Raw genomic sequence first — 18,446 nt, forward strand, 5'->3', positions numbered from 1 at the left:
GGCAGAAGGTGCAGGCTCCTGGCTGATGGACAGCAGCAAGCAGGGAGCCCTATGGAGCTGCTTCCAAACAGGGCTTGGCCATTTCCATCCTGCATAACAACCACTGGCCACAGGGAGACATTCCCTCTCCATTAGCTCACCCCTGCCCATGGGGAAAGCTGTGGCTCACTCCTGAGCACCCTTATGGATGTATGGAGCTTCAAGCTGATGCGTAGTTCCATTGAATTCAATGGCAAAACTCCTGCTGACTTCATTAAGCACTGCTGTGTGTAGTTGCAGGTTTGGGGGCCATGTTGGACTAGAGAGTTTTCTATAGCACCTATCATGCTAGTAGATAAGTGCTTGGGCAAAGGAAAACCTGCAGTTAGTAGTACAGCCAATCTGCCCATCCTAGCTCTGGGACAACATGCCCCAAGTCCCTCGCTGTACCCACTGGCGAAGCTAGTTCCTTATATGGGCTGGGGAAGGCTATGCTAGAACATAAGAAGCCGGGGGGGGGGAGGGGGGGGGGAGAAGAGTAACAAACAAAAATAAAACTATATGAAAAATAAAAGCCACACAAGTAACTGCTAGTGACCTGCTCCCCCGGTATTCAATTGAACTACAAACTCTCTTCACAACAGTCGTTTGAGTTTGTTTTGTCTCTACAAAATTCAAGTTACAGTTTGGAATCGTGCAGCTCCAGTCAGTGCTAGGAGTATGAAGTCAGCTTCAAACCGTGGGGTTAAGGCCCCCCCCTGCTGTCCCCCTACCACTAGATGCTAAAAAGAAAAACCCCAAACCCTGAAAGAGAAAAAAAAATTGCACACAAGTAACCAAATCTAGGCTCTACGGGCTATCCAGAAGGCAGGCCCACAGCCCTCTGGCAGGCATTGTTTCTCTTTGTTCTATATATAATAACCTTTAAAGGAAAAATACTGTACAATCATCTTTTTTTTGTTACTTTTTTCTCTCTTTTTTTTTGTCTTTCTTTTTTAAGCATTATCCGAACATCTCGTCCCCATGTTTAAACAGCTGAGTCTATAGTTCGGACCCAGATACGTGCTAGCTCCTTAGGGAAATAATAAGAAAACAACCTAAACTGCTTGAGGCTTTCTGTGTAGGGTAGAAATGAGTGACAGGGATTCCTTAGGCTTAAGGGGTTTGTTATTAGAAAAAATAATTAAAACAGAACAAATAAACAAGGGCAAAGTCTCAAACACACGGGAGCAAAATGCCCAGCTGGTCGACACACACACTGGCACCGAAATCACTGCATCACGTTTAATTCACACCTTTAGTCCTTCTGGGGCCAGTGCACGTGTGTAGACAAGCTCTCTGTCTCAGGACTTGGATGGGACTCGTGGGGTCAAACAGCAACCGTCTCATCTATGAGAATGCTGCCCAGTCTCCTGTAGTGTGTGTGTGTGTAAACTCTTTACTGGAGGGTTTGGGGAAAGACAACAGCGGGAGAGCTTGTAACCATCTGAATGCTGTAGGTCTGTCCAGCTACCATGGTGCTGACTGCAGGCACTTCCCCCTGCAGCATGCTGCCCAGTGCGTGTTGTGCCCTTGCTGGCTGCAGGCCACGATGGGATTGGCCCGGGTGGAGTGGGTTTTACTGTTCTCCAGGCCACAGGAGTGGGCAACAGCAGCCAGGGGTATTTGGGCCCAGGACCCAGAAAGAGAGCACTCAATAGCTCTCCATCCAGCATCTGAGGAGAGAGCCAAGAAGTTCTGTTGCGGGCCCAGTGTCTGCCTTAATCTTCTCGCCCTTTCTGTGTGGATGGTGGCTTCACCCTCTCTCCCCTTCAGAAAGTCATCAGTGAAATTCATTAGCCTTTGAACAGAATCTACTTGCCCACCTTCCGCACAAGGAGGAAAACACCGAGGATACTCTGCTTCCTTATCATAAAAAAAAAAAAAAATCAATTGCCCTGGGTGAAAGAGCAAACAGCATTTAGCAAGGCATTGCTGGGGTGGCATTGCTCTTTCAGCAACGCGAGTGCTTCCCCTCCAACTGCACAAAGTCAAAGGATGCTAATCTCATCTCCTGTGTCTGCCTCCATTCACAGTCTGCCTGAGACAGGGGTGCTGTCTCTGAAGCACCAAAAAGGAAGAGCCTAAAGCTTGACAAAAGAGGGGTAGCACCTGAGGATGGGAGAGGGGGTAAACCTCAGTCCTCCAGTGTGAGTGACAGACCCTTAAACCGCCATATGGCAACCTTCCCTACCATTACTGCAGCTAGATCGCTACCAGGAGGTCAGCAGGAGCAGGGGGAGGTTCCGACAGCTCTAGACAGAGGGAAGCTTTACAATATAAATAGCATTTAAAAAATTAATATTATTATTAATAATAAAGAGGATCTGGAAGAACAGAGGAGTGTCCCATTCCCAGCCCCGCTGATTCATTAATGCTTCCTCATTTGTAAGACAATAAATACCCCCCCTCCCCCCGCTGTCTTATGCCTCAGTCTCTCCCATTCATTTAATGCTGGAAAAAAGAAAGAGACCCCCCCTCCCACACTGGCAAAGGCTTAGCTAGTTGCCTTTGTGCCACCAGTTCCTTAGACACACTTAAAAAACCCCATATCATTCTAAAATTCACCTCCACACCCGCCCTCTGTGGAGTGGGGATTATTATTAGTATCGTACAACTAAAAACATGGAAAAATAAAATCCAGAAATAAAAGAGGGGGGAAGCCCACCCCAAAAGAAGGGGTCCCAAGACTGGGCGCACGCCCCACAATGCGGGAAGCAAAGGAGAGCAGACGGTCACCCTCAGAGTTAGTGTCCATCTAGAAGGGTTTCGTGTCTGCATCCCGCCCTGTCTTCTGTCATCTGCAGAATGAAGGGATGGCGTGCTGGCCCCCTGCGACTGTGTCTGTCCCATTGAGCCCGTGGGGCCTCGTGTGTGTGGCATGGAGTTCTTTTTGTCGCTTACTGTCCCGGTGCTTTGTTCTCGCCTCAGAAGGGGTCCTCTTAGTAATTCCATTTAAGAGCAAAACCAAACCTGCTGCTGTCTCTAAGGTTAAGGAGAAGCTGCCGGTGCGAGGGTGTGGGTTGGGGTCAGAGCAAGGGTGGGAGCCAGGACAGGGTCCAGAGCAGGGGTGGGGACTGGCGTGGGGGCTGAGGTCAGCTCGCCCAGCAACCTGGAAGCATTGCCATGGTCTATGGAAGTAGAGGCCTCCCCTGGTTCCCCATCCTCTTTAGTGGCCAGGCCCTCAGGGTCAGGGAGTGAGTCTTCAGAGTCTGTGTTCAGGTCTTCCTCCTCGTCTTCATCGTCGTCGTCATCATCATCATCATCGTCCTCTTCATCATCATCCTCTTCCTCATTTATCTCCTCTTCTTCCTCCTCATCTTGGGATGAGTCATCTTCATCCTCCATGTCGCCTGAGTTGGATACCATCGCCCCGCTCTCCTGAGGGATTGTCCCTGCTCTGCTGGGCGATGGGCCAGCAGCAGTCTCCGGTAGCTTCTTACTGAGGTCCAGAGAGTCATTGAGACCCACACCAGCTGCATTCTGCAGGAAGAAGAGGGAGCTGTTGGCATCAGTGCTGAGATTCAGGGAGCTGTCCAGGTTGACGGAAGAGTTCTGGACGTCATACTCCAGGGTGGAGTGAGGGAGGCCCTCGGGACCAGGAGAGATGGCTGGCAGCTCCCCCCGCTCCTGTTTCTCATGCTTGCGCTTGTGCGAGTCCATCTGTGACATGCCCACCACGGTGTGTTTGCAGCCAGGGTAGGTGCAGTGGAAGTGGGAGCACTTGAGTTTGTACTTGCAGTCGGGCACCTCGCAGTCCACACTGGAGCTGAACTGGCAGAAGCCGGCAGCGCTGATGACGTCCTGCTTGCCGTGGTGCTTGCGGTGGGCAGTCACCTTGGTGCTGTCGGTGCAGCGGAAGCCACAGCGCAGGCAGTGGAAGTGCGTGCTGTTGCCAGAGAACTGGCAGTCGGGGAAGTTGCAGCTCAGTGAAGACTTGAAGCGCTTGAAGTCATCCAGCACCAGGTTGTCGACGCGGTCGTGGTGCTGGGCATGCTTGTACATGTGGGTGCGGCCGCAGAACTTGTAGCCACAGTTCTCCCGGGTGCAGTGGTAGTGGGTGACCTTGAGGGAGAACTGGCAGGTGGAGTCCTTGCAGTCCTCATAGAGATCGTAGCGCCGGAAACCCTCCAACATCATCCCCTCGTCCAGCATCTTGCGCGAGGAGGCTGTCTTGCGGCGCTTGCCAAATGGAGACATGTCCTCAATGATCCAGAAGCGCTTTTTGGCCCCCGAGGCAGTTGGCATGGTGATGGTGTTTCCTGGGGACAGGAAGAGGAGAGTGGTGTTACTCATAGAGGGGCAACAGGTACTCCTATCACCTCCTGTAGCTGGCCTGGACCATACTCTGTATTCTATCTGCCACCATGGCCAATGCATAATGCTGCAGTGGATGTAGTCCCCCACCCCATAAATCACCGGACCAGCTGTGCAGTCTGAACAGGGGTTGAGGACTGTGTGACGATTAGTGCACATTCAATATTATGGAAGCAATGATCTCGATTTCCTTGACACGCTTCACCCTGCACAGTTTGCGTTGCCTGGCATCAGGAAACCCTTCTAGCTGCTGTTCTTGTAAACGTGATACTCTCAAGGCATCACCTGTTGATTCTTGTCAGGTTCCCGCCTCTCCTGCCACTTTATTTCTAGTCCTCCTTCCCCAGGAGTAAGCTCATTTCTGCCCACAGAACGTGGCACTTTCATTGCGCCTTTCACCACATACAATCCCCAAGTGCTTTATAAACTATACACATGAACCAAGATCCTTCTCCCCCGACTGCTGGTTAATAGGACACAGCAACACCTTCCAGCTGTTTAGGACAGGAAGTGGAAAAGACTCCCCTCATCTAATTAAAACTGTAAGGGGAGATTTTTAGAAGTGGGATGCACTTTAGGGTAACATACTTCATTGTAATCAGCCTAAATATTACAGTGATGAGCACAGAGTCAGATGTTCAGTAGGGCTAATTCTCAAAGGACCATCCATTGGGCTTTTAAAGCCTTCCCTTGGGCCTCAGCAATCAGCCCATGCACCACTAAGGGACCCATTGTCAGTTTTCTATCCTTCGAGATCGGCACCAGCCAGTGTGCCTGGGTCCCAGAGGACTGAAGCTGACGCCAAGAATTTGACCATCTAACATCCATTAACTGCCTCTTCTTCCAACTGATTGTTCCTCAGGTCAAATCACGGCTCCAGACCAGTCTGCTCAGAGCGGAGCTCTGGGGGGCAAGAAGAATTTCTCACCAGGTGCAAAATGGTGAATTTCACTGGAAATGATCATTTCCAACTAAAATGGGCTTCCTGAGCTGTGTGTTGGGGGTGCCATCCTGTTGAAAAGAGGCATGATCTGTGACATGCAAAGTGTCTGAGATCCCAGTGCCCAACGTTCTGCTGTCGGTGGCTGAAGACGCACTCAACCACTTGTTTGAATACTGCCACATTCTTCTGCTGACTAGGAAGCACGTACTGAAGGTGGTGGATGCTGGTTTCACCATGTCAGCCACTGGGGCCCTCCAATGATGCCCCTTTAAGACAGGATGGTGCTTATCACAGGGAGTCTCCAAAATGGTGAAGTCACACTGAATGCTGAGGAAGAGCACCCGACTGAAAAGGAGGGAGACCATGTCTGGGAGTGAGCGGAGGGGACAGAAGTCTCAATGGCCCATTCAGTGTGCATGGTGTCTCTGTTGAGACTGCCAACAAAGGGGGCAGCTCATCACAGTCACAATGATGGCTGTCTTAGTGATGTCCACTAGGAACTGGGCTAAGCCCCTTTACACTAACTTAATCTGCACCTCTAAACAGCTGCCAGGGAAACAATAACGTTCCATCATTAAGCTCAACCAGAGTCAAATCAGTTAGTCAACCCTAACCCCTGATTCTTTTTAAAGAGGTGTGTCTATTACCGAATAACACCTAGCACAGGAACCACACTTCATATTTTCATAGCATTGTACAGAGAGTAACTAATTGCGCCTCCCACTCTCTCTCTCTAGGGAGTAGGTAAGTATCATTAGCCCCATAACACTGATGAGATAGGTGAAGTACAGAGAAGTTAAATGACTTGCCCAAGGGCACTGATACCCTATCCTCTCTCAAATTCATGAAGTTTAGTTAAACTGGTGCAATGCCCCCCCCAGGTGTGGACACTCATGCTCTGATTGAGAGTGGCTTATTTTAGTTTAGTTTAAGCCAATTCTGGATCAGCTTAAACTGAGCTGAAATAAATTTAGCTTAAACCTAAATAAGTCTCCACCCTGCCTTTTGCACCAGTTTAACTAAAGCTGTTTAAAAATCACATCTTTCATTAAATTAGTTCAACTTTCTTGCATAAGGTGTGTAAAGATGGAAGAGAGCCCAGCGGTCCTGATGCTCTTTCCTGCTCTAACCACTAGCCAATGCTCACTCCCTAATATCTAATTAGACGCTGACTTGCCTCAACAAATTTAGTCTGAAGCAGGTCTAAGGAAGGGGATGATGATAGCATGTAGTGCTTTTCACCTTGTAGTCTCAGAATACTTTAAAAAATAGCATTATCCTCATTTTACAGATGAGGAAATTGAGATAGAGAGAGGGGATGTGATTTGCCCAACATCAAAAGAGCTCAGTTTCCCAACTGCCTGTTGGAGTGAAATTCACCCTTCTGCAGAGGGCTACCACCAGTGTGTACATCACTTAAATCCCACTTAAGCAATCAAAATGCCCATGGAGCTCTGGGCAGGGCAGTGACCACTGCTGGGGAGTTTCACACCACTGCATGCTTTCACTGTGCCTGGATGGCAAAGGGAGAGGCATCTCAGGTTTCTGAGCTGCCAGGGTCTTTTTAAACATATGCTTTGCCAACACAAATACACTCCCAATTAACCAAGAAGGAGCCTGGCTGGGAAAAGAGAGCAAAACTGGGCAGGCCCTGAAAAACCATTCCCAGCTGGTGTGCAACGCCCCAGTCTGTGATGTCTCTTAGCTCTGTGTCGTGAGGTGTTTGAACTGTTCTGCAGCTGTAATTGGTGAATGCAAATAACTATGGGTGCAACAGACATCACTGAGATGTCTGAGAACACGTTGACACCTCATCTCAGTGGCACTGAGTGTGCCCATGAGACCCCAAGACATAGGATGGTGAAAGCCACTCCCAGACTCATGGTGCACATGGGAATGGGCTGTAGTGATGTGTAGCAAGAGTTGGGAGCTACTAGATTGGATGGCTGAAGAGGTCTAAACCAGTCTCTGACTCCCAGTATGTGATATGGTCAACATGTTGTGTTTTGGCCACCCAGCTGCTAGTAGGAGGCTCAAAAATGGCAGGTTTAATTACAGTTGTTGCTGTTGGATTTGTGTCGGGGTTGATGAGAAATTGCTCCTGGCCATGTGAATTTTTCACAGTGATTTACTGTGCTTTTCAGTTACCTTCCTCAGGCATGTTTACAGCCTGAAGCTACTACCCCAGCAATGGAGGGGAGGATGTATATGTGCATGGGAGAGTCCTTGGACAGAGTTAAACAAGACAGAGAGAGATGGTGATGTCTCCTCCATTTATGATCCAACAGAGCTCAGGGCTGGGAAGAGAATATGGGCGGGGGGGCACTGTCACTCAGGGATAAAGCATATAACAATTACCTGCTGCATCTTGAACTAAGGGAACGTCACTTTTTAGTGGAGTTGGAGTGGCAATGATGGGCGAGAAACCAGGCGTGCTGGCGGCAGGCATGACAATGCTCCTGCTGGATCCGAGAGTGGCACTGAGCAGGGAGTATGAGAGACAAGATGGAGAGAAGAGGTAGGGAAGGGAAGGGAGGGGAGATCTGAGCAAAGCTTGTGAGAAAGATGGAGGCAGAGTTGGTGGTGGAGGTTGTGGTGCATTGTGGGTAGCGTCATCAGCAGCAGCAGGAGGAGGAGGAGGAACCAGGCAGCCTGGAGAATGTGGAGAGAAAAAAATAGCGGAAAAAACAAAACAAAACAAAAAGGAAAAACAAAAACAAAAGAACCGAAATGAGAACCCAAGAGCGGAAGCAGTACAATGAAAATGAAAAATACATTCACACATGTGCGAAACAGAACTGTAACAGAAAGGAGATGGAAGTGATTGACAGCAGCAGCGGGAATGGGTGTCGCCGCAGAAAACAAGGAGTGGCCTTAATGGCAGGGGGCAGAGCCACTTGGCTTTCAAAAAGAAATTCCTGCCCTGATTAGTCTATGTCAGTTCATCCACATGGCACCAGTGTGCACCAGGCTGCTGCTGAGAAGACTCTGTTGCAGGGTATTATCCCAGAGGTTTCGGATTTGCTTATAACATGGTGGTTAGTCAGCGGTTGTTCTCCAGGAGATGTGACTGATGGCTCCGATGGTGCAGTTAGTTAATAGAGAATCCTGGGAGCTGCTGCCCCTCCAAATCCTTTGGAGGAGCGTTGGTGCTATGTGCAGCTGTCGTTATTATCATGGAATGTTTCTATCAGGGTAGCGTGCAGAGGCTGCGTTAGTGCCCCTTGTGACAGGAGAGGTCATAACATCTTTGTTAGTCTCGCCCCCGCCCGGTGTCAGTGGGAATCATTTATTACTCTTATTTCCTACTGCTGTTCAAAAGTAACAGAGATGAACACCCATCCCAGAGCCCTGAGGTCTGAGCTGAATCCCCTGAGCAGGGAAATGCTGGGCTTGAGTTGTCACCAAACCATTCATTTAATCAGTGTTGGGGGGAGGGGGAGGTAGGAAAAAATATGTCTGAAACTAAGGTCCCAAGAGACAGTAAATTTTATAAAGAGACTCTGAGAAGCTCACAGAAGGCTTTCCTGGAATACTAACAGGCAGCCAGAGGTAAGGACGGTTAAGGGAGCCTTATCCAGTGCTACAGGGTATTAGAGATGAGTTCTGTATCTGCCTTGCTGAAAAGAAAATCCCATAATTTATGGAAGTTAGGCATGGTCAAATCTCACTCCTCAAAACAGGAAGTGATGTTAGAGTTTGCTTTATGCATCCATTCCTAAAAGAGGATGTGATACCTAGGGATCTCCTCTGTGCATCACTCTGGTAAGGATGTATTGACATTAGAGGTTTTCTTTTCTGCATCACAACTCATAAGGAGAGAGGAAATTAGTGGGTTGCTTTTATATGTCACTTCCTGGAAAAGTGCTGGCAGAGGTTCTTTTTTATTTACACATCATTTCCTGAAAGGGGAGTGAGGCCAGAGGGTCTGTGTTGTCCAGTCTATTGAGCATCACAAGTGCAGGGAACCCTCTGACACCTAGATGTGGCACAGAGTAACACAAAAGTGTGTGGAAAATAGGGGGTAGAACAGTAAGGGAAATAACTCTACGGCCCTAATGACTGAATGACTCTGGTACAGATATCGAGCAGCTCAAATATTCAAACAGGTCCAGCTCTGAAAGGTAGGGGAATGTCAGGAGTTAAGGGACAGCCCTGAGCTATGTGGAGATGGACCCCACCCTGTGACTGACGTACGGGAGCTAGGCTAGTGTAAGGCGATATTCTGCTGAGCCAGGGGCTGAGCCAGTGTGTCAAAAGGTGCAGTTTCCCCTGAGCCTCTGGTTGTGAATTTAGGACTCTTGGCAGCACAGAGCTGCTAATTCATTTCCCCCCTGCCGACCCTTACCTGCTGATGTGCTTTCGTTGCCCACTGGCGTGCTGGAGCAGCTGCGGTCCATATTGGAGGATTCAGAGGAGAGTCCCCCAGGGCTACAGCCAGTGTAATCCATGTACTCATCTGTTTCAGTGTCCATCATGCATTGGGGTCCCTGAAAGGAAGCTGGGGTTCCTGATGAAGCTGGGCTGGGTGCCATGCTGCCAACATGGGGGAGATTTTCATTTCTTGAAGTGTGGCCAATAACCTGCAGCAAGAAATTAAGACAGGGACTTTTCACACCAAAAGCGAGATGTCAAGACCAAAACCATCTGTTTGCACGTTTAGTTTTCTCCGACACTGTTCTTCAGGGATAGCTGGAACATGTTGGCACATGGATCTTGTGGCACTGGGGCTGGGAGCGTGAATCCTACCTCCTTCGGAGGCTGGGAGTGTTAATCTTGGCACCAATACCCTAGTGTGTGGATTCTGATGTACTCAGAGGCTGGGAGTGTTAATCTTGGCACCAGTACCTTGGTGTGTGGATCTTGCTGCTGTTAGAGACTGGAAGTATGAATATTGGCATCATCACCCTGGTGTGTGGATTTTGATGCATTCAGATTAGAGTGTGTACATTGGCACTGGTGCTCTGATGTGTATATCCTACTATACTTAGAGTTCGGGGGTGTGACGCTTAGCAGTCCTGCCCTAGTTGTGCGGAGTGCAGTGCATTCAGAGTTTAGGTGTGTGAGCCTGGGCACTAGTGAGCAATCAAAGGCATATCACTACATACACATCTGCTGCTTAAATAGCCAGGGGAGTCACCTGAGTGGGAACTCGGTCGAAGTTTTTCCCCAACATTCTCCTCATGTGCTTCCTGGCATGGGACGTCATTTGATGCTTGAGCAGGAAGGAAAACTGGCAGCCCTCGCGAATGCAGTGGAAATGGCTGTTCACCTGGTTATACTTGCAACCTGCAGACACCAAACCGATACAAATGTGGTACGTTAAAACAGCAAGAATAAGGAAGGGTTGTATCAGCACACACTGGAGGTAGCACCAGACTGGTGCCATACTGAATCCTGATGGTCTGGAGTGCTCTGGAATAGTTGTGGTTCTTCACTGACAGCCCCAGACCAAAAATTAAATCCTTCCTAAACTGTGTAATGGGGAGAAAGGATGCGATTGATTTAGACACAGAGTACCACCACTATCCCTCTTGTGACGTAGGAAACAGTGGAAATGTATTATTAATCTTGATTATTTGAATTGTGCCAGCACCTAGAGACTCCAATCCTAGACCAGGACCCTGTTGTGCTTGGTGCTGTACAAACATGGAACAAAAAGACAGGTCCTGCCCCAAGGAGCTTACAGTCGAAGCAGAACCGAAGAATAATATCAGGGATTGTTCCGTATTGGGAACAGCCAGTTCCTTTTGAGCTAACTATATGCTTTGGAAGCAGAATGATGGTCCCTTTACTGCCCCAGGCTGTGAAGCTTCTCTGTCCCATCCTAGCTTTCCAGCTCTGGCCACTGCATGATCCCAGGCCAAACGTGGAGTAGCTAGGAAGTGTTTATTGCCACTCCCGGTGTGGTGACCTAGGGGCTGATGCCAGGCCGAGGGTAATGGAAACAGCTTACAAGGACTCTGGCATGCTGGACCTGCCTCCAGACAGACAAGGAGGATCCATTACTTTCTAAACAGCCCCACTAGTGTTTCCTATATGGGAAAATGCTGGAATCTGCCCTGAACACAGGCTGCCTCATGCAAATCACTAGGAATCTATGTGGCTGATTACCAGACAATACCCAGACCACTTCTTTTAGCTGAAGTACAACAAAACCATAGGTATGTCTACACTCTGACAGAGACCTACAGCCGCACATCTCATGTAAACACACTCACAAACTTCAACACAGGCATACCGAGGCACTGCTGTACACACACACACGCACAAACCCAAAACAGACACATAGACACTAACAGACGTACAGAACAAAAGACACACATGCACTCACACATTTGCATAGCCCTATACATCCAAACAACACAAATGCATAGACGCATGAACACATCCAGCTGCCCACATCTATGGACATGTGCCTGTATGCAGACATACACAGACACACATTTACAAACACATGCTCACACACACTGTAGACATGGTGTTGCCAAACAGCTCCTGAATCATTCATCATCTTTAAGGAGGAGATGGCACTTTATGTGTTTGCCAAGTTTGTGTTTGTTTAGATATTCTGCCCCTCACTCCCAACAACCCTACCTCGTCTGCCCTCCCCATCATGTTGTGCTGTTCTTTGGGATGAAGAACAAACAGTGCTGGGGGGACTGAAACAGTATCAGCAAAGGGCAGGTGAAGACTTGCCCGTTGCTAGGGCAGCGGGGCAGACTGATTGTGTCATATATCATCGCCCTGCTTTGTCTGGCCCTGGCTATCACCTGAAACACCAAAAGTTGAGTAAATAACAGCAACTGCTCAATCTCCTGACATTTGTAAACTGAGACCAGGTAAGGGCTGGCCTTGGCGTGTTGATACCTGTTGCCCTGGTTACCATGGACAACTTATCACTCAGGCATAAATTCTTTATGAATTAAAAGCTGAAGGGGAGAGTTTTTGTTCTGGCTGTCACAGATTTATATATTTTTGGCCGTTGATTCCTTCTCAACAGAGTAAACTGTGTCCAGGGAGGTGTAGGCAAGGACAAAGAGGCTGAGCTACCCTGCTGGGGCTGTGGTGGTCAATACTCCAACCAGGGTTGATCGGGAAGGCTAGCTCCATGAAGCCAAAAACGAGTAATGGGCGCACAAGTCCCATACAGTGGGGTGGAGGCTCTGGATAATTGTCTGTGGGAATTCCTCTAGACCAGTGGGCTGGACTTCCAGGGTCCTGTCGGTGGGGACTCATTCTGCTCTCTCTTTGAGGTAGTTGTTTCACCTGCTTTTTGATGAAGGCTTTTAGGCTTTGACATTTCAGAACCTCTTTGGTGCTACCTGATGTATCTGGATAGTGGGCAAACCAACACTCCCAGCACCATGCCTTGTATTAGGTATTTTGATGAGCCGACACTCTGGTGAAAGGCTGGCACTGACAGAAGTGCTGCTGTGTTCCCTTGCAACACAGAAGCTACTGCAGATGCCAGGATGGTGGGGAAATCTGCAGAACAACCCCCACTCCTCACCCTTCCTGGGAAGGAATATTTACCCTGCGGCTTTTGATATGCAGCCCTGGCACTGCTCATGAAAGAGTTTCATCTTAAACTGCCTGGAATCAGGCAAAATAGCTACTAAGATGTGTTAAAATTCCTTCTCCCATACAGTGTAATCAAAACAGAAACATTTCCCCCATTCTCTGCCTGCTCCCAGATTGAAAACATCCTTCATCCAGCCCTGCCCAAAACAAGCAGCAAGCTCATCAAAGCGCATAGTGCAAGAAAAGGCCTCCCACAATCAGAACAGGGGAAGCTGCTTCTCCAGATGCCTGGTCACTTCCATCTGGAAGAAAGGGGCAAAGTATTTTCCACAAGGGGTACAGGCTGCCTCCTTTGAGCAGCAATGAAGAGAGCTTCCAACCCACTCCCACCAGCGTGGAGATGGCCACAGCATCTATGTCACGGGCCTCTGGCCCCTTATTAGAACACTGGGGATATAAGCTGGAGGCTGTCAGCGAGGGCAGAAATGGATCTCATATTCTCCAGTGTTTAGGCACCAAAGGGAACCTTAGTAGAGAAGATAGGGTTGTGCCCACTATGGGTAGTTTGAGGCTGATGTTTCACCCTTTAACTCTTTGTATCTTTGGCATCTGTCAGTTTGTATGTCAGCTTTAGTGGGTGTATACACACCCAAAAGGGAAGCAATGCAATCTACTGCTTAGATAAAGACTGGGTGCCATAACTCCTGACTGCTGTTCCTGGCACCAGAAGGCAGTGTTCTATAATGGTTAGAACAGGGGCCTGGGAGACGGGATTGCTGGGTTCTGTTCCTGATTTTGCCATTAAAACTTACAATATCATTGTGGAAAAATCAAGCTCTGTGTACCTGTAAAATGGGGATGATAATTCTGTGAGTCTTGTTTCATCAATCTCTGGCAAGTGCTTTGAGGTCCACACATGTAAGGGACTAACATAAATGAACAGTTATTACAAATAAACTCACAGGATTGAACAGACTACAGGTGACCAGTTGGGGATGGAAGCCCAGGTGGGTCATTTTAATACCTATTCGAGCTTCTCCACCCCCAGTTATCCAAGACAGGGTCATGCGACCTAAAATTCATCATTGACAGTGGACGTAGAAGTACTATGACTATAAACATAGAGAGAAAATTTCACTTCCATTCTTCCAAGATGGGATAGGGACAAATGGTCCTGTAAGCTATGAAAAATATTGTCACGGAAAGGTTTATAATGACTGGAGTATCTAGTGTATAGGGAGAATGGCTGTGCCCTTGGGCTGAGAAAGTGACACAGACAGTGAGTATGCTGTCAGCCAGAGATGTCAGGCACTATAGCCCCTGGCTCGGTCACAAGATGAATGAAGTGAGTTTACCTAGCCTGCCGCACTCTTCCCGTTTGGTGAAGTACTTGAAGCCATTGGCTGCTCTTCGCTCTGCCTTCTCATGTTTCTTCACATGCCAGGGCAATTTGGTGGTGATATTGGTCACAAAGTAGCAGCCAGGGCGAAGACAATGGTAATGTCCCCGCATCCTGAATTCACAGTGCTGGAAAGGAACCAATGAGACAGGTTATTTTAGACTTATCCATCAAACGTGCTCTCATTTGCCTGCTTGCTTTCTCTCTGAAGGTCACAGAGCTGTTAATGTCAGAGGTGGGTCAGTTCCACATCGCACACTGTCCATTCTTCAAGGGGCATAGTGCATTTGCTCTTCGTCTGACCAATCTAATTTCAGATGTCCCAAATCACAGGACTTCCACCACCATCCTTGGGAAATATTCCACTGTCTAACAGGCAACCTTTGCTGATACTCAAGCTCCATTTGCCTTTTTCATTTCATCTGCTACCCAGACAATTTCCTTGCGTTACCTGGCGTTTGTAATAGAAACAGGTCCCAAATCAACACTTTCCTGCACCCTGCTCTGAACAAATGCCAACTGCCTATATTTTGATCTGGATCCAATTTCCCAAGTTGAAGTCCACTCTCGTTTATACCCTTCAAACAGCTTTGTGCATGAGAGGCCAGAGTCATTCAGTGGTTCAGCAGAGTCGCATTAGGGATGAATTGGCTCCAGTTTGTTTTCCTGGCTTTGCTAAGCTCCTATCTTTTCCTTTTCTCCTGCAGCCTTTCCCTCTTCCCCACAGCCCCAGTTCTCTGGGCACTCTTCTTGGACTACTCTTACCTGGTTAGGACAGAGACACTGCAGCGAGTAGTAAGCAAACTGGTCTCGCACATTCACGAGGTTGTTGTTGGGATTGATGTGGTCCAGGCAGTGGGACTCTGCTTTGCCAGAGGTTTTGCACACATACTTGCAGTTCCCGAAGAGACAGTGGAAGTGGAACTTGTTGGCATACTTGCAGTCCGTCGCCAGACAGGGGTCACTGGAACACAGCCAAAACCCAGACATCATCCTCATTTCTTTCCTCACACCTTGGCTTCTTTCCCAACATTCACTCATTTAATTGAGGGGTAGCTCAAGAGCAGCCTATGGGCCCCATGCAGCCCACAGCGCTCCCATGGCCGGCCTCATTAACATGGAGCTGCAGCTTGCCGACACTATAGGCCCCAACAGGCCGTGCTTGCTCTTGAGAGAAGAAAGAGCATTGCATGCTGGGACCTATAGCCTCTGTGGCCCCCTTCAGATCACGATGGGACCTGTTGACTCCACATTCTGCACCTTTCTGTTAATGGATGAAGAGAGTGCGATTGGCTCCGTTTTTTGACAGATTAGGTGAAACTCTCAGGCTGCACATTGCAAATTGCCAGGACAGCCCTCGGCTAAGCAAAATTTGTGCACCATTAATTTATTTGATGACCTAAATGGCTTTGGTGCCTCTCCCAAGGCACTCATGTTCCATGGATTTACGGCTGCAGTTTAGGACCTCTCATGGCTTATCCCCACTGCCCCCCAGTTCAGCCTACGGGGTGTGATCTGCAGCACATAGTAGCTGCGCTGTAACTCCCCCACGTGGAGGCTGCAGGCGCAAACTAAACGATACCTGTTTAAAGAGGACAACATTACTGTGAACTAGGTACCTTTTAGATTGCACCTGCAGTGTCCACATGAGGGAGTTACAGTGCAGCACGTGTGTTACTGCTGTCATTCATACCCCCGTAGTCCAAACTGTGAGGCCTGTAGATATAGCCTCAGGGGAATTTCTAAGGTTTAGTATTTGAGGCAGCCAGGTGTTTACCTGTCTCGTGCATTCCAGTCACAATCCCCAGTGCTACCCGCCCTGCTACAGGGACTTCCTGCAATAAGCATGTTTGGAAGAAGACATAAGTGGGCCAATTTCTGATCCAGAGAGCCATGGCCTAGCAACTTGAGCACATGATCGAGAGTAAGGAACTCTAGAGTTCTAATCCCAGATGTGACCCAGCCTCTTTCATGGGCCCTGGACAAATCACTTCACCTTTCTGCCTCTTTTTCCCCATCTGTAAAATGGAAATAACACTTGCCTGCTTCCCAGGAGCGTTATGAAGCTTCATGAATGTTTGCAAAAGGCTTTGAAGCAGAAAACTCTAAAGAGGTGCTAAGTGTTGTTATTATTTTACAGCTGCACTTTGGCAAATGCTTAGTCCCTGAATTACCTTGTAAATAATAGCAAACAACATTGCAAAGGGAAGCAAAACACTTCAGGAGACCCACTACCCTTGCACAGCAGCCCAGCTGAGAAGCCAAAGCTCTTCCAAGGCAGGAAGTGATGGATATCTGCTCCTCTTCCCCCATTCCTGGTTTGATCAGAGTCTGAGCACTTTCTTTTTTTCCAGTTTATCATTTTTATTGAGAAAAGGAAGATGTGCTGCATAAAGCAAGATACAGATTTGATGTTCTAACAACAAGGCAGCAGGTGCTACTGTGGGCAGAGCCAAGAGCAACCTAGTATGTTTCCTTCCCAGAGTCTGTAAAACCCTTTTCTACTTAGCTTTGCAGACATCAGGTCTTGGCTTTGAGTGAAATATAGTTGGGGAGATGCCAAGTTTGACCTGCTCTCAGGTCACAAAATCACTCACTAATCCTAGTTTTCACCACATATTGGCCCAATTTTGCCCAGACTCATTCCAAACCTGGTCCAACTTGGCCTGAAACCCAGACCAATTTCGCCCAACTTTTTGCAAACACAGCCTGAGTGTAAGGTTTGCAATGAAACCTGGAACCAGGCCACCAGGGTTTCTTTTGGAAGGATTTGCAGTGCTCTGGCCCATACCATCTGGCCTCAGTGACAATGCAGGTCAGTACAATGTACCTGGAGGTACAGCAAAACTGAGACAACATGTCAGCAGGTTTGCATCCCCCCAGCTGTTATCTAAAAGGTTCCCAAAACATTCAAACATTTGGTTTTTTAAGTGCTCAAGAAGTCATTTGTTAGACTTTGGGATAGCTGCTCTCCTGCAAGATGGGAGGAGGTGCAGAAAGCACCCTGGGGAATGGGATAAATCACCTCTCAGGGGATGTGCATCTCATCCAGCCTCAGGATGAAAGCCTCAGGCAGACACAGTGGCTGATCAAGCACTGAACAGAGGTGAAGTGGGGAGGGAGAAACCTCTGTCTACTCTCTTGGGGCTGGAGAGGGTACACGGAGGCTCCTGGGGCAGGTGAGACAATCGTCCCCTTGTTGCCAAAGGAACTCACTTCTCCTGGAACTGGAGGAATCCAGGTTTGACCTGAGGCTTGGCGTTCTCTAGGGAAGTTGTTGCCAAGGGTGAAGTTGCCAGGTTAGGCACCAATGCTGGGATCTGAGGCATCTGGGGTATGGTGGAAGCCAGCTGCTTCCAAGCTAGCAGTGTGGGGGCAGACGGCACAGTCGCTGGGCTTGGAGTGGGCACATCCAGGGTGGGAGCGCTTGCCATAGAGATGGAAGTAGTGGATGGCGATGAAGGGGACAAGGTAGTCTTGGTCTCAGCAGCAGTTGGGAAGAGAGACTCAGAGTTTACTTTCACAGCTCCACCCTCCGTTCGGAAGTGAAAACTGCAATGAGAAGAGACAGTTCTCATTAGAGAAAAAGTGCACGCCTCCAAGTCCTTGACTGAATAAAGAGGCAATTATGGAGAGGCTGACTAAATGTCAGGGGAACATGATAACAGGCTCAAAATACATGAAGGATGTAAACCCAAATTTTGAGAAGTGCAGGACACCTGCTGAACAGCCTCAGCTCCCACTGACTTTAGGTCCCCAGCAGGATCTGGTCACAATTAGGGAGAGGAATAGCTAGGGGATGTAGCTAGGAGCAATGGCTGAAGTTGAGGAGAGACATGTAGGTCTAAAATCTTCCTGCCAGTGACAGCCACAAGTTTGGGAAGGCGTGGGAACCCCACTACGTGGGACGTTGATGTATAGGCTGAAGAAAGCACTGGAAAATGCCACAGGAAACAATCCTGCCCTGGATCGACTAAACGGCCTCCCAGGTCTTTCCATCTCTGTTTGCTGTGAGTTCCCTTCCATTTAAAACTATCCAGACTTCCACCATCATATGGCCAAACCCTGAAGTCCTGGCTCAGTCCTTATGTGAGTAAATCTCTCATTGACTTCAACAGGAATTGTGCTGAGTAGGGATTGCACGATGTGGATGTGAAATTGGGGTGGACAACCTATTAGACTTTCTAATCTCTCTGCCTCCAGATAGTGCAGATGGAAGTTGGGTCCAGTCCTTCCTTCGCTGCT

General features: G+C 48.5%; 1 protein-coding gene across 1 annotated transcript in view; it reads right to left on the reverse strand.

Annotated features, from left to right (window-relative positions):
• Nucleotides 1–2,499: 2,499 nt before the first annotated feature.
• The window catches only part of CASZ1 (castor zinc finger 1), a 114,200-nt gene continuing 98,253 nt past the window's right edge, over nt 2,500–18,446 (reverse strand). The window contains exons 13-19 of the mRNA XM_067567402.1: nt 17,418–17,753; nt 14,967–15,165; nt 14,158–14,329; nt 10,419–10,567; nt 9,627–9,861; nt 7,637–7,930; nt 2,500–4,280 (exon numbers count right to left, since the gene is read on the reverse strand). Of these exons, the coding sequence (XP_067423503.1) occupies nt 3,010–4,280; nt 7,637–7,930; nt 9,627–9,861; nt 10,419–10,567; nt 14,158–14,329; nt 14,967–15,165; nt 17,418–17,753 (2,656 nt within the window). The 3' untranslated portion in view covers nt 2,500–3,009. The remainder of the gene's footprint in view (nt 4,281–7,636; nt 7,931–9,626; nt 9,862–10,418; nt 10,568–14,157; nt 14,330–14,966; nt 15,166–17,417; nt 17,754–18,446) is intronic.

The sequence above is a fragment of the Emydura macquarii genome, unplaced genomic scaffold (genome assembly GCF_026122565.2).
Source record: "Emydura macquarii macquarii isolate MOO-44397 ecotype Brisbane River unplaced genomic scaffold, CSIRO-AGI_Emac_v2 contig_2768, whole genome shotgun sequence".
NCBI lineage: Eukaryota > Metazoa > Chordata > Testudines > Chelidae > Emydura > Emydura macquarii.